At 42.2% G+C, this 23,054-nt stretch overlaps 1 protein-coding gene and 1 non-coding gene across 3 annotated transcripts in view; both read right to left on the reverse strand.

Annotated features, from left to right (window-relative positions):
* Nucleotides 1-3,942: 3,942 nt before the first annotated feature.
* The window catches only part of SMYD1 (SET and MYND domain containing 1), a 54,064-nt gene continuing 34,952 nt past the window's right edge, over nt 3,943-23,054 (reverse strand). For both annotated transcript variants that reach the window (XM_066377748.1, XM_066377747.1), the window contains 4 exons: nt 19,002-19,094; nt 8,569-8,732; nt 7,426-7,594; nt 3,943-7,041 (listed from right to left, as the gene is read on the reverse strand). In XM_066377748.1, the coding sequence (XP_066233845.1) occupies nt 6,883-7,041; nt 7,426-7,594; nt 8,569-8,732; nt 19,002-19,094 (585 nt within the window). In that variant the 3' untranslated portion in view covers nt 3,943-6,882. The remainder of the gene's footprint in view (nt 7,042-7,425; nt 7,595-8,568; nt 8,733-19,001; nt 19,095-23,054) is intronic.
* LOC136401571 (small nucleolar RNA SNORA28) lies at nt 21,848-21,971 on the reverse strand. The gene has a single exon (XR_010750597.1). It is a non-coding gene; the product is annotated as a small nucleolar RNA SNORA28 (small nucleolar RNA).

Here is a 23,054-nt window from a genome sequence, read left to right on the forward strand (position 1 = left end):
ATTTTAACCCAGTGAGACCCATTTTGGACTTCTGACCTCCAGAACTGTCGATAGTAAATCTGCATTATTTTAAGTCACTAAGTTTGTGGTAATTTGTTATAGCAAGTGGCAACAAGTACAACCCATAAAGACAGCTGAGAAACTGAGCCTGAACCAGAACATCTTCAGAGTAAGCCCTGTGAGGTGGGGAGGTCAAGGCTGACTACAGAGACTGAGTTCATGTCAGAGTCAGTGAGCCCAGGTGATGGCCTGTGGCCCTGCTGCATGTTGTGGTTTTCTGAGGAGGTGGGCTGGACAGTGTGCAACTGGATGATTTATGTGTCATACTGGGCCAGAAGGGAACAAGGAAGCTTTCAGAAGTGATGTTCCCTTTACACACTGTGAATGAGGTTATCATCCACAACTATGCATATTGTGGTCCAGAAGCTTGTACCTCTGACTGCCCACAGAAATGTTACTGTTCTTTTTGCTGGACTCTAACTATATGGAGTCCCTTCTGCACCCTTTAGAGAAGTAAACCCTGAGTAATTCTCCCAAGCAGTGGCTGTATCTGGACTTTAATACATGTGTCTGTCAATACATTGGTGGTGCCGTGGGCAGGTGGCTTACTCTGAAGGGTAGTGATCAGAGATTTTAGACTGGTTTGTTATGACCCTAGGGGCAGAAGTTTTAGAATTCAGATTTCACCCCAGGTTAAGTAAAGATTTTTTTAATGATCTTTAACTATCCATTCTGCTACTTCCATGTAGCAAACCCAATTTTTATAGATTGACAACACTACCAGTTAATGTGTTCTTTAAAATTAAGCTGATTACCATGGTGTAAATATTCCCACTATGGCCAATGCCAAGGTATCAATGTGATGGTGATGATGAAGAGTTGGGAAGAGATGTGCACAGTCAGCTCTCACAAGCTGGTAAGAGCTGATTCCAGCATGCCATAGCTTATCTCTATCCTTTACCTTCACTTTCTGATTAGGAGAAAGGACACCCCAACAATCAAGTAGCATGGTTGGAGTGCTTATGGAGTACTTATGACAGATCAGGCACTGTTCTAGGGCTTTAAGTTAAAAAAATTTAATTCTCAGCTCTCTCCCTCCTGGGAGTATGCCCATGCCTTTCCTTTCCCTTCCCCATCTTTTCCCCGCAGATGTGCATCATCTAAACTCTAAGGGTCTTCACAGATTTGCAACCAGGGGAGCAATGGGCAGCAGCAGCTCGGTCGGAGCTAATCCCCTGAACTAGTCTCCAAGGCACCCTTTCCCCTGACTTCCCAGTGGAGGCTCATTTCTTTCCCTTAAGTTTTCTACGGAGCTAAAGCAGCCCCGCCTAGTCTCTCTCTTGCTGCTGCTTCTATTCTAGGCCCTTCCTTATTTCACTGTCCCCAGCTTTAAAAAAAATCTTCAAAAAGTAAAAATTTTAATTCTCACAGCAACATTAAATGGTAGGTAGAAATGAGGAAACTGAGGCATGGGTGAAATGACCAGTCCAAGCTAATAGCTTGTGATATAAACTTAATTTGTCTCAGTGTTCATAGTCTTAAAAACTATACCAAAGTAGGCCCTGGCCAGTTGGCTCAGCAGTAGAGCATTGGCCCAGCATGTGGAAGACCCCACTTCGATTTCTGGCCAGGGCACACAGGAGAGGTGCCCATCTGCTTCTCCACTCTTCCCCCTCTCCTTCCTCTCTATCTCTCTCGTCCCCTCCCTCAGCAAGGGCTCCATTGGAACAAAGTTGGCCCAGGTGCTGAGGATGGCTCCATGGCCTCCGCCTTAGGCGTTAGAATGGCTCTGGCCGAAACAGAGCAATGCCCCAAATGGGCAGAGCATCGCCCCCTGGTGGATCCCAGTCGCATGAGGGAGTCTGCCTCCCTGCTTCTAACTTTGGAAAAAATACACACACACACACACACACACACACACACACACACACACACACATGCACACACTGTACTAAAGTATTCCCTAAAGTTTCACTGTCTATAATAGAGTAACCACTACCCACATTGGCTATTTGAATTGAAATTAAATAAAATAAAAAATTCACTGTGACCCTGGCCAGTTGGCTCAGTGAAAAAAGCGGCAACCTGGCATATGAATGTCCTGGGTTCGATTCCCGGTCAGGGTACACAACAGAAGTTACTGTCTGCTTCTCTTCCTCTCCTTCTCCCTCTTCTCTATTTCTTCCCCTTCTGCAATCAATAGCTCAGTTGGTTCAAGCATTGGCCCATGGCACTGAGGATAGCTCCGTTGATTTGAGCACTGGCCACAGACGGGGGTTGTTAAGTGGATCCTGGTTGTGGCACATGCAGAGTCTGTCTCTCCATCTCCCCTCCTCTAACTTAAAAAAAAAATCACTTCCTCTCTCATACTAGACACATTTCAAGTGCTCGATAGTCATATGCCACTAGTAGCTACTGTACTGGACAACACAGATGTGATCCATTTCCATCAACACAGAAGTTCTATTAGGCAGTGCTTCTCTAAATAGACTGTCATGCCTGACCAGTGGTGGTGCAGTGAACAGAGCGTCAATCTGGGATGCTGAGGTCCCTGGTCCAAAATCCCAAAGTCACCAGTTTGAGCATGGGCTTGCCAGCTTGAGCCCAAAGGTCCCTGGCTTGAAGCTCAAGGTCACTGGCTTAAACAAAGGGTCACTGGCTTGGTTTAAGCCCCTGATCAAGGCACATATGAGAAGCAGTTGGTGAACAATTAAAGTTAAGCAACTACCAGTTGATGCTTCTCATCTCTCTCTTCCCTTTCTTTCTACCTTCCTGTCTCTTTCTCTCACCCCTTCTCTGTCCCTCTCTCATCAATAATAAAATAAAATAAAATGAAGTGAAATAAAATAAAATAAAATAAAACAAAATAAATGATTGTCATAAAGAAAGAAGCCACACATAGTTGCTTGGAAACTGGATTTAATGGCTTTGTTGAAACATAAAAACCTCAAAATACACAGTTCATGTCTCTTCTGCTCTGAGACAAGCAAATTCATTCATTCATTCATCAACACACATTAACTGAGCACCTACTATAGTTCAGGACCTGTGCTAGGTTCTGGGGATAGAAAGATGAATAAAGGGACACAATCCCTGCCTTTCATGCGCTCACAATCTGATAGAGTAGGCAGAGAAGTAAAAAGGCAATTATAATGCCTTTATGATTAAGATAGTTACAATGGGGGATTCAGGGGTTACATGGGAGACTCAGACAGGCAGCCAGCTGAATCAAAGGCTTCAAGGAAGGCTTCACAGATGAGGTGATTTCTAAACTGTATGCTGAAAGATGAATAGGAGTTGGAAGGTTTTAGGTATTTTAGATAGAAAACTCAAAGAGAGGTGCAGAGAACATGGGTCATTCAGGGACCCGTGAGTGTATGGGATTGACCAAAGTCTAGGATGCAGCTGAAGTCAGAGAAGTCAGGTATTCTCAGGTGGTGTGCTGAGGAGGGACAGATGTTGGGGAAAGAGAAACAACTTGTTTTGGATATGCTGAGTTTGTGTTGAGGATGTGCCTGCAGAATGTTCAAGAGAGTGTGGGGGCCTAGAGCAAGGTTGGGAAATATGAATTTAAAAGTATCAGACTCACCTGACCAGGTGGTGGCACAGCATCAGACTGGGATGAAAAGGACCCAGGCTCGAAACCCCAAGGTCACAGGGGTCACAGGCTTGAGCGTGGGCTCATCTGGCTAGGATGAGGGATCATAGACATGACCCCATGTCCCTGGCTTGAGCCCAAAGGTTGCTGGCTTAAAGCACAAGGTCGCTGGCTTGAGCAAGGGGTTACTCGGTCTGCTATAGCCCCCACTCCCCCTGTCAAGGCACATATGAGAAAGCAGTCAATGAACAACTAAGGTGTCACAACAAAGAATTGATGCTTCTCATCTCTCTCCCTTCCTGTCTGTCTGTTCCTATCTGTCCCTCTCTGTCTCTATCTCTCTCTGTCTCTGTCACACACACACACACAAAAAAGTATCGGACTCAGGTGGTGAAGAAACCAAGGGCCTGCTGAGCTCATACAGAAAGTGTGCACAGACTTAGATGAAATTAAACTAAGAGTGATCAGGATGAACGAAATCAACTACAGGAAATACCAATGCACCAGGGCACATGAAGAAATGAGGACAGAGAGGAAGACTGAGAGCCATCAGAGGAGGTAGTGTTCCAGAAATCAAGCGCTGGGAGTGTCAACTGATGCAGAGATGCCACATAACGCAAGGACTAAAAATATCCATAGAGTTGGCCCTGGTGAAATCTATTTCAGTGCAGTTCAGGAAGCCAGGCTGCAGAGGTGTCAGGAAGAAATCAAAAGTGAAGAAAAGAAGATAATAACTGTGAGAGACAAATCTTTTTTTAAAAAAAATACTCAGCTGTAAAGATTATTACTGAAGATTATCCCCAACACGTTCATTGACTGCACTGAAGAAGCCAGGGGACAGAACAATGTCAAGGATCCAGGGTGGAGAAGGAGTAGCAGGTGAAGCAAGGCCCCAAGGACTTAGGGGAGGGAGGAGCTCAGGTGAAGAGGAGGGGAGAGGAGGCCGGGTGCAGACAGGACGTGTGTGAATGTAGGAAGAGGAACTGAGGGAAGCCCTTGTTTCGGTCTCTGTATTCTCTTGGAGCAAGAAGTGAGAAGCTGAAAGCAGAGGATTTGAAGGCAGAAGTGAAGGCCTGAAATAGCTGTTAGGCACAAGGGAGGAAAGCCAATGAACTGCTTCTGGGCTGCAGCCAGGGACCAGCTGAGTTGGAGAGGAGGAGTCCATTGAGGTACCTGTGGCTGTGCTTGTTGCCTAGCCGTGCTCAGCATCTCCAGGTGCAGTAGAGGAAAACAAGACAGCTGAATCAATCCAGGTTTGGGACTCTGTCAGGCAGGAAAGGAGAATGGGCGAAGGGGAAGGAGGGCTGAAGAACTGGCTGATCTGGAAGTGAAGACAGGAGGAGTGTGAAACAGAGTACATGTGACATCTATAGTAATTTGGGGTGGAAAAAAGAGACAGAAAGAGGTGAAAAGGTTGGAAGCAATGACCATAAATGTAAACATTAAAAATGGAAAACGTATGGGTAAGGACAGGGTGTGGTCAGAAAAGAGTATTAATTGAAAAAATAGACAGATAATTGTAACCAGGTAAACAAAAAAATCTATGAAGGAAGAGGATTAGATGACCGGGGGACGTGGACATGGGAGACACTAAGTTTGAGGAAGAGGGAATGGAAAGTAAGACCATGAATATAGGGACTGACCAGACAACAGTCACAAAGAAGGAGAGAAGGCATGGGGGCAGGTTTTATGTGAGAGTGGAAGGGTGAGCATTTGAATGTGCCAGTTGGGTCCTGGGAGAATGCCGATGCCATCTCCAGGCCTGTGGCACTAAGGCTGTGGAAGCTTCTAGGGAAGGAGTATCCTCAAAGAAAAAACAAATGCCATAATTATTTTTTAGAAAGGTGGCATATTTTTAGAGAAAGTCTTTGGTATACTCTCAGAGCCATTTGGACAGGTTCAGAGGGAGGCAGTGAGTCATTCTGAGGATGAAGGGTGGAAATGGAGAAACTAACACTTTTGGCAGAGATGACATAATGGGCCTGGAGCAATCACTTGTTAGCTAGAGTTCTGGGGTCAAAGGTGGCCCCAAGTGGTAAAGGAGACTTGATGATAGCCCCAAATGGAGGGTGCTGCCTCAGGATCCCCCAAAATATTGGTGAGAAGGGAAGGATCCTAGAAGATAACAGGACACTAGATTGGTTGATTCCCATAACCCTTATTCATGAGTGGCAACCAAGCAGCCTTGCCCAAAATGAAGGCAAGTTGGTCACATCTACAAAGAGCTCCTACCCCACTATGCAGAATCCAGATTAGACATTTCCTCTTGTGAGAAGAGCAGCGGCTCCAGAGCATGGTCAGTAAAATAAATTAAGCAAGTCAAGCCCTTACTGAGAATAGAGATTTACTACGGGGCCGATGATGAAGTCTAAGCTGGTAAAGATGTAACAAAATAAAACCTTCAAAGGCCAATCCTTCTGGACCTGTGATCTTCAGGTATATATGTTTCCAAGTTTCTCCCTCAGCTTCACCCTGTAAAGACTTCTTCAATCTTAGCAGGCCAATGGCCAGAAAAATCTCAGCTATTGTCCAGGTAGCCCTTCATCACAGGGAATCACAGGTTTGGCATTAAGGTTGGGTAAAGGAGATACTCCCTCCCTGTGTTCTAGAAATAGTTTCAGAATAATACATGGAAACCAGACCTCAAACAGAGGCCTCAAGTGGTTTGGGCAAAGCCCCCACCTCTTCCCGATATGCACCATCCTGAAGAGGTTTCAGTTCTCTAAAAGGAACCTAAATGGCCAACACAGCCACTTCTTAACTCCACGCTTACCTAATGAAACTGGACATCACCCATCCTAGTCAGCCAAATCCTGAATATTCCAGACCGTGGGTGAGACCAGCAGCCCGAGAGACACCTGCACATGTGAGTGAGCAGCTGCCTGAGATTCCAAGCACCTGCCTCTCAGCTCTAATGCCATCTGCTCCATGACATTCCACACTGTACACACACACACCAGACATGCCCTCGACTGCACCCCTCCCTCCATAGTTACCACTGCATTATTATTACACAGCACTTTAATCGTCTGTTGACATTTCACCTCCCAGCTACTTTTGGAGCTTATTCATCCCTAAGGCCTACTACCCAATAAATATTTGTAGGATGAAGTTGGCTGTTGGATGAGTTAAGTTGAATTAAATTTAAAAAACCCAAATGACACTAGGGAACACAGAGCAGTACTCTGACTGCCTCATCAGGGGTCTCCCCAGAAGCTCACGACCTCCAGAATGTTTCCCCAGTTCCCCACCATGGTGCCCTCCCCCCGTCCATCAGCAGGTCCTCATTGCTTTTTATGGAACAGAGCTGGTGCTGGCTCACTGCTGGGCTCAGCCATGACCTGCATGGGCTGGTTGTTCAGGGCAGCCTCGCGCATCTTGTGGTACATAAACTCGTTCTGGCGGAACAGGCGCAGCTCCATCTCTGTCTGCATCCGCATGGCCTGTGGGACGCAGATACACCATAAACAGTGATGACAGACCTCCAGGACATATTGGTCTCTGACCTATCTTGGAACCCTTTGGAAAGGGCAGACAATGGGGTAAATGACTCTCAGTAACCAAGATTCAATTGTACCCCCTCACAGGAGACATCCACTGGGGGTCTAATGACCTGGCATGGTTCAGTTTGTTAGGGAAAGGGAGTCAAATCCCTAACAGAGCAGCTGAGAGTTGCTCTCAGCGGAGGGAGTTTTCTTCCAGTAACTGTCAAGGTGGCACCTGGATTTGAACACTAGCACCTGCATTTAGGTCCCACCTAAGGTTGTGGGAACTTATGCAGAGAGCTCAGAGTAGGCAGGGAGGCCCAGCATCCAGATACTACTTACCTCTAAGTCCTTGGTAATTGGATGAGTGGGTCCATGTGTCACCAGGAGAATGGCATAAGCTTTGCAGATCATACCGTGCCCCACCTCAATGTTACCAGCATGCCAGTTGGTCAGTCCCGCCCGCATCACAGCCATGCCCAATTGGGCATTGTTGGGGTGATAGAGTTTCCTGTAGGGGTATATGAAATAATCAGAATCCCAACCTTTCTTATATCTGCAGAGTATTAGACAACTTATAAAATACTGTCACTGAAGTCCATCTGCTTTCCCGCCAGTGCTGTGAAGCATATGCAGCCTGCTGGGAGGGCACTGAGGCACAGAGAGGTGGGTGAATTGGCAGAACCCTACACAGTGAAGCTGTAAGAGCTGAGGCTCTGGCCTGAGCCACTTGAGCCACGTCCTCATGGGGAAAAAGAATCAGGATTATACTCTGAACTTTATGACAGAAAGCCACGAGTCTGCGGTGCAGCCCAGCCCTTCTTCCTGGAAAGCAGTAGAAAATTCAAAGGAGAAAAAAACCGTGAATGTCCTACTTGGGACAGAATTGTATTTTCCCTCATGGCATCTTCTTAACAGAGCTTCCTTTTAACATGTTATATATTTTTCTCACATTTTACTTATGTCCTCCCCCCCTCCCAAAAAAATGAACATTCTTGTACCAATGTACTTGCTTGGCCAGAAAAACAAATTCATAAGCCGATGTGGACAGAGAGGACATTGCAGAGGGAAGGGAAGGGCATTATATTTTATTATTTATAAGAATGGCTGATACCTCTATTTTTTTTAAATAAAAGAAAGCTTGCAGGATTTTCTGTGTTGACTATTAGTGAGAAAGCCTTTCTAAGCACTTAAATTCAAGCTGGACCTAGCCTTACAGAAATCAAAAGCAGAAGACACCATCAAGTGACAGATGAGCTGGAGGGTCTGGGAAAAACCAGGGATGACAAAGAAGGTTCATCTCGAGTACCAACTCCAATTATTTGGTCATTACTATTAGGGCCACTATGATAAAAAGGCTCTGATGTCAGAAGCTCCCATTACTGATGCCAGTAGGGAGAGGTAGCAACATGTGTGCCATCTATTTGGCATGCCTGGAATAGACACATGTCTAGGAATTATTTGAGACCGAGGATTGTCACCTACATATAGCCATCCACCATCTTCCTGGCATAGTACGAGGCCTCCTCAAATGCCTGGAGGTAGGACAGGACCTCCGAGACAATGCTCTGCATTCTCAGCATGTAGATATTGCTGTCAGAAAACACCGACTCCTGCTTCTCCAGACACTCCCGGCATAACTTCACAACCTAGAAGAGACTCAGGTGGGTGAATTGGCAGAACCCCACACAGTGAATGGCAGAACCCCATTACCAATGCACCATAGCACATACTGTATTTCCTCATGTATAAGATGCACCTTAATTTGGGAACCCAAATTTTGAAAAAACAAGTCTTTTTTTTTTCAACAATACTTTTTTATCATTATTAATTTTTATGGGGTGACATTGATAAATCAGGGTACATATGTTCAGAGAAAACATCTCCAGATTATTTTGACATTTGATTATGCTGCATTTCCATCACCCAAAGTCCAATTGTCTTCTGTCACCTTCTAACTGGTTTTTTTTATGCCCCTCCCCTCCTCCCTGACCCCCGCCCCCCCCATAACCACCACACTCTTGTCCAAGTCTCTGAGTCTCATTTTTATGTACTACCTATGTATGGAGTCATATAGTTTTTAGTTTTTTCTGATTTACTTATTTCACTCAGTATAATGTTATCAAGTTTCATCCATGTTGTTGTAAATGATCTGATGTCATCATTTCTTATGGCTGAATAGTATTCCATAGTATATATGTACCAAAGCTTTTTAATCCACTCGTCCACTGATGGACACTTGGGCTATTTCCAGATCTTCGCTATTGTGAACAATGCTGCCATAAACATGGGGGTGCATTTCTCCTTTTGAAACAGTGCTATGGTGTTCTTGGGGTATATTCCTAAAAGTGGGATAGCTGGGTCAAAAGGCAGTTCAATTTTTAATTTTCTGAAGAATCTCCATACTCTTTTCCACAGTGGGTGCACCAGTCTGCATTCCCACCAGCAGTGCAGGAGGGTTCCCTTTTCTCCACATCCTCGCCAGCACTTATTCTGTGTTGTTTTGTTGATGAGAGCCATTCTGACTGGTGTGAGGTGATATCTCATTGTGGCTTTAATTTGCATTTCTCTAATGATTAGTGATGTTGAGCATTTTTTACATGCATATTGGCTATTTGTATGTCCTCTTTGGAGAAGTGTCTATTAATTTCTTTTGCCCACTTTTTGATTGGATTGTCTTCCTCGTGTTGAGTTTTACAAGTTCTTTATAAATTTTGCTTATTAACCCCTTATCAGACGTATTATCAAATATGTTTTCCCATTATGTAGTTTGTCTTTCTATTCTGTTCTTATTGTCTTTAAGTGCGCAAAAGCTTTTTCGTTTGATATAGTCCCATTTGTTTATCCTGTCTTTTATATCGCTTGCCCGTGGAGATAAATTGGCAAATATATTGCTACGAGAGATGTCAGAGAGCTTATTGCCTATGTTTTCTTCTAAGATGCTTATAGTTTTACGGCTTACATTTAAGTCTTTTATACATTTTGAGTTTATTTTTGTGAATGGTGTAAGTTGGTGGTCTAGTTTCATTTTTTTGCGGGTAGCTGTCCAATTTTCCCAACACCATTTGTTGAAGAGACTGTCTTTACTCCATTGTATGCTCTTACCTCCTTTGTCAAATATCAGTTGTCCATAAAGGTGTGGGTTTATTTCTGGGTTCTCTGTTCTGTTCCATTAATCTATATGCCTGTTCTTATGCCAGGACCAGGCTGTTTTGAGTACTATGGCCTTGTAGTATAACTTGATATCTGGAAGTGTGATAACTCCCACTTTATTCTTTCTTTTCAAGATTGCTGAGGCTATTCGTGTTCTTTTTTGGTTCCATATAAATTTTGGAATATGTGTTCTATATCTTTGAAGTATGTCATTGGTATTTTAATTGTTATTGCATTGAATTTATAAATTGCTTTGGGTAATATAGACATTTTAATTATGTTTATTATTCCTAACCATGAGCACGGTATATGTTTCCATTTGTTTGTATCTTTCCTGATTCTTTTTATCAATGTTTTATAATTTTCCAAGTACAAGTCTTTAATCTCCCTGGTTAAATTTATTCCTAGGTACTTTATTTTTTTGGTTGCAATGGTGAAGGGGATTGTTTTCTTAATTTCTCTTTCTGACAGTTCATTGTTAGTGTATAAAAGTGCCTCTGATTTCTGAGTATTAATTTTATATCATGCCACCTTGCTGAATTCATTTATCAGCTCTAGTAGTTTTTCAACTGAGACTTTAGGGTTTTCTACGTACAGTATCATATCATCTGCAAATAATGACAGTTTTACTTCTTCTTTTTTAATTTGGATGCCTTTATTTCTTTTTCTTGTCTGATTGCTGTGGCTAGGACCTCCAGATTATGTTGAATAAAAGTAGTGAAAAGGGGACCCCTGCCTTGTTCCTGATCTTAAGGGGACTACTTTTAATTTTTGCCCATTGAGTATGATGTTGGCTGTGGGTTTGTCATAGATGGACTTTATCATGTTAAGGTATGTACCCTGTATTCCCACTTTGCTGAGAGTTTTGATCATGAATGGGTGCTGGATTTTATCAAATGCTTTTTCTGCACATATTAAAATTATCATGTGGTTTTTCTCCTTCCTTTTGTTTATGTGATGAATCACATTGATTGATTTACAAATATTGTACCAGCCTTGCCTCCCAAGAATAAATCCCACTTGATCATGGTGTATGATTTTTTTCATATATTGCTGGATCCGGTTTGCTAATATTTTGTTGAGGATTTTAGCATCTAAATTCATCAGGAATATTGGCCTATAATTTTCTTTCTTTGTGTTGCCTTTGCCTGGTTTTGGAATCAGAATTATGCTCGCCTCACAAAAGGAGCTTGGAAGTCTTCTTTCCTCTTGAATTTTTTGAAATAGCTTGAGAAGGATAGGAGTTAGTTCTTTGAATATTTGGTAGAATTCACTTGTGAAACCATTAGGCCCAGGACTTTACTTTTTTTTTTTTTTTTAATAATTTTATTTTTTTAATGGGGTGACATCAATAAATCAGGATACATATATTCAAAGATAACAAGTCCAGGTTATCTTGTCGTTCAATTATGTTGCATACCCATCACCCAAAGTCAGATTGTCCTCTGTCACCTTCTATCTAGTTTTCTTTGTGCCCCTCCCCCTCCCCCTTTCCCTCTCCCATTCCCCCCTCCCCCCCGTAGCCACCACACTCTTATCAATGTCTCCTAGTTTCACTTTTATAGGACTTTACTTTTTTGGGAGTTTTTTGATAACTGTTTCAGTCTCATTTGTTGTAATTAGTCTGTTTAGGTTTTCTGATTCTTCCAGATTAATTTTTGGAAGCTTATATGTTTCAAGAAATTTGTCCATTTCATCTAGGTTGTCTAGTTTTTTGGCGTACAGTTCTTCATAGTATTTTCTTACAATATTTTGTATTTCTGTTGTGTCAGTTGTTATTTCTCCACTCTCGCTTCTAATTTTATTTATTTGAGTCCTCTCTCTTTTTTTCTTGGTGAGTCTGGTTAAAGGTTCATCAATCTTGTTTACCTTTTCAAAGAACCATCTCCTGGTTTCATTGATCCTCTATATTGTTTCTTTAGCCTCTATGTCATTTATTTCAGCTCTGTTCTTTATTATTTCCTTCCTTCTACTGCCTCTGGGCTTTACTTGCTGTTCTTTTTCTAGTTCTTTTAGATGTAGGGTCAAGTTGTATATTTGAGCTTTTTCCAGCTTCTTAAGGTATGCCTGTAATGCTATGAACTTCTCTCTCAGGACTGCTTTTGCTGTGTCCCATAAATTTTGAGGTGTTGTATGTTCATTTTCATTCGTTGCAAGGAAGTTTTTTATTTCTTCTTTGATCTCATTGTTAACCCAGTCATTATTTAATAACATGCTATTTAGTTTCCAAGTGTTTGAGTATTTTTCAGTTTTTCTGTTGTGGTTGATCTCTAGTTTCATGTCACTGTGATCAGAGAAAGTGCTCAATATGATTTCAATCTTCTTAAATTTGTTGAGACTGCTTTTGTGCCCTAACATGTGGTCTGTACTAGAGAATCTACCATGAGCACTTGAGCAGAATGTATATGCTGCTACTTTTGGGTAAAAGGTTCTGAAAATATCTATTAAATTGAGTTGATCTAGTGTGTCCTTTATGTCTGCTGTTTCTGTGTTAATTTTCTTTCTTGAGAATCTGTCTAGTGATGTTAGTGGGGTATTAAAATCCCTTACTATTATAGTATTGCTGTTGATCTCACCCTTTAAATCTATCAAAGTCTGCTTTATATATTTAAGTACTCCTATATTAAGTGCATAGATATTTATAATAGTTATATTTTCCTGTTGGATTGCTCCCTTTATCATTATGTAGTGACCTTCTTTATCTCTTACTATAGTCTTTGTTTTAAAGTCTGTTTTGTCTGATATAAGTATTGCTACTCCAGCTTTTTTTTTTATTTCCATTTGCATGAAATATTTTTTTCCATCCTTTTATCTTCAGTCTATGTGCCTCTTTTGTTTTAAGATGTGTCTCTTGTAGACAGCATATGTATGGGTCCTGTTTTATTATCCATGCAGCTACCCTATATCTTTTGATCAGATCGTTTAATCAATTTATATTTAAGGTTATTATTGATATGTAATTGTTAATTGCCATTTTATTCTTTAAAACTGTATTCCTCTTTTGCTATATTCTTTTTCCCCTTTGATCTGTTTACAACAGGCCCCTTAGCATTTCTTGCAGCATTGGTTTGGTTATAGTGAATTTCTAGAGTTTGTGTTTTTTTTGCCTGGAAAGCTTTTTATTTCTTCTTCAATTTTAAATGATAGCCTTGCTGGATAAAGTAGTCTTGGTTGTAATCTCTTGTTCTGCATTACTTTGAATATTACTTGCCATTCCCTTCTGGCCTCAAGTGTTTCTGTTGAGAAGTCAGAAGTCATCCTTATGGGGGCTCCTTTGTAGGTGATAGCCTTATTTTCTCTAGCAGTTTTTATTCAGTGTGTCCGTAAAGTCATGGTGCACTTTTGACCAGTCACAGGAAGCAACAAAAGATGATAGAAATGTGAAATCTGCACCAAATAAAAGGAAACTCTCTCTGTTTCAGTGCAGTTTGATGTGAGCTCACACACAGATATTTTAGAGATCCTTAGGTAGCTATCCCATATAGCCTCTACAGACTCGTCACTGACTGATGGCTTATCAGAATGGAATTTCTCCACCAAACTGCTGGTTTCCTTCCAGTGCTTATCCCACTGACTAATGTTATTCCTATGTGGTGGCACTTCGTTATAAACGTGCCAATATTCACGTTGCACTTTGGTCACGGATTCAAATTTAGCGAGCCACAGAACACACTGAACTTTCCTCTGTACTGTCCACATCTCTACTGGCATGGCCATGGGCTTCTCCAATGTATACACAGTGTTACGTAATCATCTGTACATACGCACATGCTGCCACATCATCCTACAGAAACTGGGGGGGGGTTCCTTTTATTTGGTGCAGATTTTACATTTCTATCGTCTTTTGTTGCTTTCCTGTGACCTGTCAAAAGTGCACCATGACTTTACAGATACACTGTATTTTCTCTTTATCACTTAGTTTTGGTATTTTAATTATGATGTGTCTTGGTGTAGATTTCTTTGGGTTTCTCTTTAATGGAGTTCTCTGTGCTTCTTGAACTTGTGAGATGTTTTCCTGCCTTAATTTAGGGAAGTTTTCAGCTATGATATGTTTAAATAAAGTCTCTATTCCTTGTTCTTTCTCTTCTTCTTCAGGAACCCCTATGATGTGGATGTTATTTCTCTTCATGTTGTCACAGAGCTCTCTTAGAGTTTCCTCAGAAATTTTGAGTCTCTTTTCTTTTTTCTGCTCTGCTTCTGTGCCTTCATTTATCTTGTCCTCTGACTTGCTGATTCGATTCTCAGCTTCATCCATCCTGCTTTTAATTCCTTCCATTGTGTTCTTCATTTCTGATATTGTATTTGTAATTTCTGCCTGATTTTTTTTATTATTTCAATGTCCTTTTTTATATTTGCTATCTCTTTATTTAGGTGTTCGTAATGACCATCTATTGTTGTTCTAAGATCTTTTTTTTTTTTTTTGGTGTTTTTTTTTTTTTTTTAACGGAGACAGAGAGAGGGATAGACAGGGACAGACAGATGGGAACGGAGAGATGAGAAGCATCAATCATTAGTTTTTCGTTGTGCATTGTGACACCTTAGTTGTTCATTGATTGCTTTCTCATATGTGCCTTGACCGCGGGCTTTCAGCAGACCAAGTACCCCTTGGTAGAGCCAGCGACCTTGGGTCCAAGCTGGTGAGCTTTTGCTCAAACCAAACTAACCTGCACTCAAGCTGGTGACCTTGGGGTCTCGAACCTGGGCCCTTCCGCATCCCAGTCTGACACTCTATCCTCTGCACCACCGCCTGGTCAGGCTGTTGTTCTAAGATCTTTGAGCATCCTAACAATCGTTATTTTAAACTCTGGATCCGGTAATTTGGTTATATCTGACTTATTCAGGTCCTTTTCTGGGGATTTCTCTTGATTCATTTGTGTTGCATTTCTCTGCCTTCTCATTTTGTCTGTGTAAAAGAAGGTTTTGGCCACTGGAGTCCACTGGATGTGGCCTCTGTGTTCCCTAGGTGTGATCTGTCTGCAGGCCTGCCACCACCTCTGCTGCTGCTACCTAGGGCATTCAGGTATGGGAGTTGCTGTTATCAGCCTACTAAGGCTGTTGCTGTGGTTTCCACCTCTCCTTCATGGGAGGGGCTGTGATCACCTGCTCGGGTGTACAAGCCTCAGTGGCCTCGGCCTTCACCCTGCCCCTGTGGGTGGGGTTATGCTCTGCACCCAGCCACAAGCCTTGGCCCTGAGGGCAAGGTTGAGCACCTTTGCTCAGCTGTGGGTCTCTGCCTGATTCCGTACTTTTGCCCTGCCCCTGCGGGAGGAGTCTGCTTGCGGGATGACTGCAAACCTTGGCTCCACAGGCAGGGCAGGGCTGCATGCACTTGCTCAGTAGCTGGACTCCGCCTGTTCTGGGCTTTCGCTCCACCTTCATGGAAGGAGCTGGCTCCTGCATCAGGCCGCAAGCCTCAGTTCCCACTGGGTGAGGCTGCGCTCCTGTGCCCTTGCTCAAGGATGGGTCTCCACCCCTTTCGAGGCTCCTGCCCTTCCCCCACAGGCTGGATTGTAGGTGGTCCGCAGCTGGGCTTGACCACTTTTGCATGTCCCCTCCTCCCCAGCCGGGCAAGACTGAGCTCACACCTGGGCCTCAGTGGTGGCCAGCTGGCTTCTGCCCTTGCCAATGAAACCGCGCTTCCGTGTCCCGCCCCCCCACCCTCAGGCGAGCCCTCAGCCGTGTGGGTGGGGGTGCTGCAGTTCAGACCCTAACACTCACTACTGTAGTCCCAAAGGCTCCCTCCTTCTTAGCAACTCTGCTGTAAGTACCACAGGAGAGCTTGCTTGGCTGGTGTCCTGCTTCCCTTTGCTAATATTGCTGTTTCCAGGGGAAATATTCACTTCAGATTTGGGAGTGACTCAGCCCAGGGGTTAGGATGGCTGTCCCTCAAAGTGTTACTCCCTGTGCCTCCTAGATTACACTCTCTTCCTGCTGCTCTGGTCCTCTCCTCTCTCCCTGTCCCCTGGAGCCCTGGGTGAGTGGTTGTGAGAGAGGTTTTCTGCGCGGTCCCTTTAAGAAGAATCCTGGGTCTGAGAAATCAGTCTCTTTCTCACAAACAGTATCCTGACTTTTTTCCAGCTAAATACTGTCCATACACCTCTCCTAGGCTCTGGGTTTGCAGGCTGGGGCTTTGTTCCTGGGGCTCAGGACCCTCCCCTCTCTGCTAAACTCACTTTCCACCACACAAGTCTCTCTGGGCTGCCATTCACTCCGGGGAGCTGGACAGCCCTCTCCACATTTCTGCTTTTCCTACCAGTCTCAGTGTGGTTTCTTCAGTGTTCCTTGGTTGAAAAGTCCTCTTAGTTTAGTCCAAAGTTGGTTTTTTCTAGTGATGGTTCTTAAAATTAAGTTGTAATCCACTTTGGTTCTGGGAGGTGGAAATTGGTATATCTGCCTACTCCATCACCATCTTGTCCTCTCCAAAACAAGTCTTACATAAAGTTATTGAACTCAAGTTTTACTCATCATAAAATTCATACAATTCCTTATCACAGTCAAAATTCCCATCCATTAGCTTGTCCTCATCTGTGTCTGATGATGAATCACTGTCTTCAACAATGAGTGCAAAAACAAGTGCGAAAAGACAGGAAATGCAAGTAAAAAAAAATCTACAGCCACTTTATAATGACGCACCCAGTTTTTAGACCTCAAATTTTTCAAAAAAAAATATGCATCTCATGCATGGGGAAATGCGGTACTTAATTCACATATGGGATCATCACAGTGACATTGACACTCATTCTTTGAAAATTAAGGAAATTGCTGACAAAAGTGGGAAAGCAACAGTTTGTGATTTGAATAGCAAAGTGGTTCTATTTGGGTAGAAATAGAAGGGTATCAGTGAAGCATGGGAAGGGTATCAGTGAAGTTACACTGAATGACAAAACAAGGAGTTTTCATATATAAGTCAGTTGGTAGCGGAGAATTATAAAAGATATATGCCTATGTTTATATCATTTTAGATATATATATTTTACTATCACAACAATGCTATGAGGTATTAGTAATAGGTATTACTAATATTCTCATTTTACCAGATAAGAAACTGAAGCCCAGAGAGGATAAGTGCTTTACCAAAGTCAAACAGGTAGTGAGCGATGGAGCAAACCAAACAATCAAGCTCTATGTTAACAACCTTTCCTAAGATTCTCTACCCTGGCTGTGCTCTGGAATCACCTGAAGACCTTTTTAAAAACAGGTATATCTGGGCTTTACCCTCAGATCAATTGAAACCAAATATCTGAGGAAGGAGCCCTGGCATCTGTAGTTTGTATAAGCCCCTGCATGGTCCTTATTCACAGTGAGGTTGAACAATCAGGGTCACCCTGCTTGAAGTATACAAGGTAGATAGACAGAGAGGGAGCCTCCCAGGAAGCTGGAAGACCCGTCAGGAGAATATCATATTGGTCCTGGTGAGAAATGACGTGGGCCTGACCCAGATCTGCTTGGAGTCAGGCTTTTTCGATGATTCATGTGTAGATTTAGGCTTAGGCTGCACTGTACAAAGTCAGATGGTCCTTATATTTTAGTTGTCCGTTGTTCTTGTCTTTTCCCCTTGCCACTCTCATAGGAGAAATGCCACACCATTCTTTCCATTTTAAATGAGTGGAAAGTAATTTTCTCTGAGATTCTCCCCCAAGTCTATGAGGCAATTGGATGGGGATGTGGCAAAATATGAGCTGACAATCACTCCATCCTAAAGGCAATCTCTCAAACCTGTGGGGCAGTGTCCAGCACTACACCTGGCCCTGGCAATTTGGAATGGAGAAAAGGAGAAATGAAGAGGAGGAGAGAAGCCAGAGGAATGAAACAAGGAGCAGGTCTCTTACTGATCAAAAATGTAAGAGCTCAAAAGTGTGCAATGAATGAGTGAGTTAAGGAAAAAAGTAAAGACCTGGCTACACACCTGAGTTGTTTAAAGAGGTTGCAGGGGGTGGGGTGGGTGGGGGAATGTGGATTTATGGTTTCTGTATTCTGTCACAGAGTGGATAAAGCACATTTTAGGGGACAAGACAGAGGAATCTATAGTTTCAAAAACACAAGTGAATTTAATGCAAGTGCTCTGCAGGTGTTGGGCAGTGGATCTCAACTTTGGATGCACATTCAGTCACTTGAGAGCTTTAAAAATCCTGATGTCTGGACTTGACTTGAGGTGGTGAACACACAGTGCATCATACAGATGATGTATTATAGAATTGTGCACTTATATAATTTTATTAACCAATGTCACCCCAATAAATTCAATAAAAATTTTAAAAACCTGATGTCTAGGTCCCATACCAAAAGATGCTGGTAAAATTGTCCTGGATCAGGATCTGAGCAGTAGGATTTTTCAATGATTCTAGTATATGGCCAGTTGGGAACTCCTGGTGCTTCAAGAGCTAGGGTTGAATGTTCAGTCAGTCAACACTGGAAACTGTAGGCAGGACATTCACTTAATTATGAGAAAGCAAGCAACTCCCTGCCATCTCCATTTCTCCATTTCTGATGCCGACTGAAATATCACAAATCCCTCAGGGACGTTTGTTAGGCTGCCTGTGTTCTTCTCAGACTCAGTTTCAGTGAGTTGAGCAGTCACTGAGAACACAACCCTAAGAAGTGCTAAAAGCATAATAGCAAGAAGAGTCCTGGTTGCAATAAAGGGACAGCTTCCAGAACTACCTACTTGGTATCCTCTCCTTCTTGACCCTACCACATTTCCCTCCCTTACCAGAGAAACTTTCTGCCCCCTCCCTACTCTATCCCCCGTACAAATAAATTCTTACCTCATGGTACAAGCCCTCCGAGCGAGCCTTGTCAACTTTCTCTAGTGTATCCTTGGACAATTGTATCGTCTCCTTTACCAAGTCTTGAGAGGGCTAGAAAAGTGAGGGACACTGAATTACATCTTTGCATAGTTGCCACCTTTGACGTTCAATGTAATACAAAATCAATGCCTTCCTCAGTCTGAATGTTTTATTTCTATAAATGCTGTGCAGATACCTATAGCTTTTCCAGCTCCTTCATCATGCTTCTCACTCATGTTGTGTTTTCCATTGACCAAATCCCAGAGTCTGCTATTAGTCAAGCATTCTTACCATGTGCTTGTGTCTAGGCTTTTGGACCTGGCGCAGACTCTGCCATTGACCTCTGTTGTAGTTTCTCTGGCATTTTGGATTCTCATGCTATCACCCAAAATATTTTCCATTTTTCTTCTGTACTTCAACTCTATATCTTACAGATATGCCCTTGCTTTTCATCTTCATCCAAGTCATTTATTTAAATACTGCCCAGCACAGGGCTGAGGACAGAGGCTGAGGCCTGGACTAAAAATGTGTACTCTAGTTTGCCATTGGAGTTCATTAAAGACCGTCCTTTCTGGCTATGGGTATCCAAACCCTTCCGAGTGTCTTAGCATCCAGTTCATATTTCCTGGTCCTTGTCTTCACCAAAAGCATATTATGAAAAACTTTGTCAGCTGTCTCTGTGAAATCTAGACCCATCAGACATATTGCATTTGCCTGAGAAACCTAGTAAGATTGTAAAAAAAAAAAAAAAAAAGGAGGTTTTGATATTTGAGGCAAGGAGGTACCATAATCAAGAAGTCTATGAGGGTACCACAATTTTGAAGAAAAAGTGCTGAATTTTTTCAAAGTTGAAAGGAAAAGTTTACTTGCTATGCTTTTCCATATTAGAAGCTCTTATCTGATTTTTTTCTTTTGCTTAGGCAAACTGCTAAAGCTTTTATCCAGAATGAAATTAACTTTATTGTTTATTTTGTCTGTAAAATAGGCATGTGGAAGCTGTAAAAAAATTAAAGGATATAAAAAAATTATGGAGAAAAAAGTAGACATCCCCAGAACCCATCCAAAGATTTTGAGGAACTTTTATGATTTCATATATATATATGAATAATATTTAAGATATGTAATAACTGGTACAGTAAAAGCACTGACCAACCAGACCAGACACTAACCATGAACAGTGAGTACCCTACAAGGCCTTTTTAGGGCACATTGGCTGAGTTGCAGTCTTGTATGTGCACACATGTATGTGTGTGTATTTGCCAATAACATCAAAATTTTCTTCTAACTGAAATTGTACCAAATTTCTGTGTATATTCTTGTTTCTTTATTTTAATTTTCAATAACAGTTTATATTTTATATTAGTTTTTATGTACAATATACTGGCTAGACAATCATATAATTTACAAAGTATTCCTCCAATATTTCCAGTACCCACCTGGTACCCTACATAGTTATTACAATATTATTTACTATATTCCTCATGTTGTACTTTACATCCCCGTGACTATTTTGTAACTACCGACTGTTATTCCTTAATCCTGTCAACTTTTTCACCCAGTCCCCCAAACACCTTGCAACCATCAGCTGCTTCTCTATAGTTATAAGTCTGTTTCTATTTTGTTTGTTAATTTATTTTGTTCTTGAGATTCTACATATAAGTGAAATTATATGATATTAGTCTTTCTCTGACTTATTTCACATAGCATAATACCCTCTAGGTTTGTCCATGCTGATTCAAATGATAAGATTTCATAATTTCTATGGCTGAGTAATATTCCATTGTATTATATATATATACCATTTTTTAATCCACTTGTCCATTGATGGGCACTTGGGTTACTTCAATATCTTGGCTATTGAAAATAATGCTGCAATGAAGATAGGGGTGCATATATCCTTTTGAAGTAGTATTTTGGGTTTCTTTGATTATCTACCCAGAGGTGAAATCTCTGGGGCATAAGTCAGTTCCATTTTTAATTTTTTGAGGACCCTCCATACTGCTTTCCATACTGGTTGCACCAATCTGCATTCCCACCAATAGTGTGTGAGTGTTCTCTTTTATCCATATCTTTGACAACACTCGCTTATTTTTTATTGATTTATTAAAGCTAGCTATTTGACAAGCTTGAGGTGAAATCACATTGTGGTTTTAATTTGCATTTCTCTGATGATTAGTGACATTAAGCATCTTTTCATATATCTATTGGCCATCTGTATGTCTTCTTTGGAGAACTGTCCATTTAGATCCTCTGCCCATTTTTAAATTGGATTGCTTATTTTTTGGTGTTAATTTTAAATGATAGCCTAGCTGGATAGAGAAGTCTTTGTTGTAGGCTCTTGTTTTGTTTTACTTTGAATATTTCTTGCCATTCTCTTCTGGCCTCTAATGTTTCTATTGAGAAGTCATATGTCATCCTTATGGGGGCTCCTCTGTAGGTAATTGCCTGCTTTTCTCTTACAGCTTTTAGTATTCTTTCTTTATCTCTTAATTTTTGTATTTTAATTATGATGTGTCTTGGTGTGGGCCTCTTTGGATTCATCTTTAATGGGACTCTCTGTGCTTCTTGACTTGTGTGACTTTTTCCTTCATTACTTTAGGGAAGTTTTCAACTGATTTCTTTAATCAGATTCTCTATCCCTTTATCTTTCTCTTCTCCTTCAGGAACTCCTATGATGTGGATGTTGTTTCTCTTCATGTTGTCACAGAGCTCTCTTAGAGTTTCCTCAGACTTTTTGAGCCTCTTTTCTTTTTGCTGCTCTGCTTCTGTGCTTTTATTATTTTTTGTTATTGTTGTTTGTTTTGTTTTGTATTTATTTTTTTAACATTGTCTAAGTCTATATAAGGGCTTGTCTCATAGAGGAGAGAGCACCCGCATAGGTTAGACTTTGTTACTATAGCAAGCTCAAATTGTGTGCTTTTGTTTATCTTGTCCTCTAAATTGCTGATTGATCCTCAGCTTCATCCATCCTGCTTTTAATTCCTTCATTTCTGATCTTGTATTTGTCATATCTGACTGGTATTTTTTATTATTTCAATGTATTTTTTGATACTTGCTATCGCTTTATTTAGGTGCTTCTTATGTTCACCCATTGTTGCTCTAAGATCTCTGAGCATCCTAACAATCATTATTTTAAACTCTGCATCTGGTAATTTGGTTATTTCTATCTCATTCAGATCTTTTTCTGGGAATTTCTCTTGTTGATTAATTTGGGTTGCATTTCTCTGCCTCCCCATTTTGTCTGTCTATAAGAAGGGTGTGGCCACAGGAGTCCAATGGGTGTGGCCTCTGTGTTCCCTAGGTGTGGTCTGTTTGCAGGCCCTCCACCTTCTCTGCTGCCATCTCGAGCATTTGGGCACGGGTGTTGCCAGCACCAGCCAGCCACTGCAGTCGTTGCGGTCGCTGCAGCTTCTGCCTCGCCTCTATATGAGGGACTGCATTCACGTGCCCGGGCTGCAAGCCTTGGCTGGCCCCTGGCCTCCAACCGGCCCCTGCTGGCAGTGCTGTGCTTGCTCACCCAGCTGCAAGCCTCAGCTGGTTCCCCGGCTTTCACCTTGCCCCCACGGGTGGGACTGTTGCCAGGACTGTTCTCACAAACCCAACTTGCAGCCACGGGTCAGACCGCTTTCGTGTGTCCCATCCACAGCTGCAGCTGACCTCCAGCTTCTGCTCCCATGGGTGGGACTGCGCTCATGATCTCAGTCTGCAGCCATGGCCAGCCCCCAGCTTCTGCCCCTACCGATGGGACTGTGCTCTTGTGTCTGGCCACTGCCCACCCTCCAGTGAGCACTCAACAGTGTAGGGGTGGTGATGTAGCTCAGACCTCAGCACTCAATACTATATCCTTGATGGCTCCCTGATTCTAAGCTATTCTTTGCTCTGACTGCAGCAGGAGAGCTTCTGTTTGGGTGGTGACCTGCTTCCCTTTGCTGGTATTACTGGTTCCAGGAAAAATATTTACTTTAGAGTTGGAGAGTGACTCAGCCCAGGGGTTAGGATGGCTGTTCCTCAAAGTGTTTCTCCCTGTGCCTC

The sequence above is a fragment of the Saccopteryx leptura genome, chromosome 3 (assembly GCF_036850995.1).
Source record: "Saccopteryx leptura isolate mSacLep1 chromosome 3, mSacLep1_pri_phased_curated, whole genome shotgun sequence".
Taxonomy (NCBI): Eukaryota; Metazoa; Chordata; class Mammalia; order Chiroptera; family Emballonuridae; genus Saccopteryx; species Saccopteryx leptura.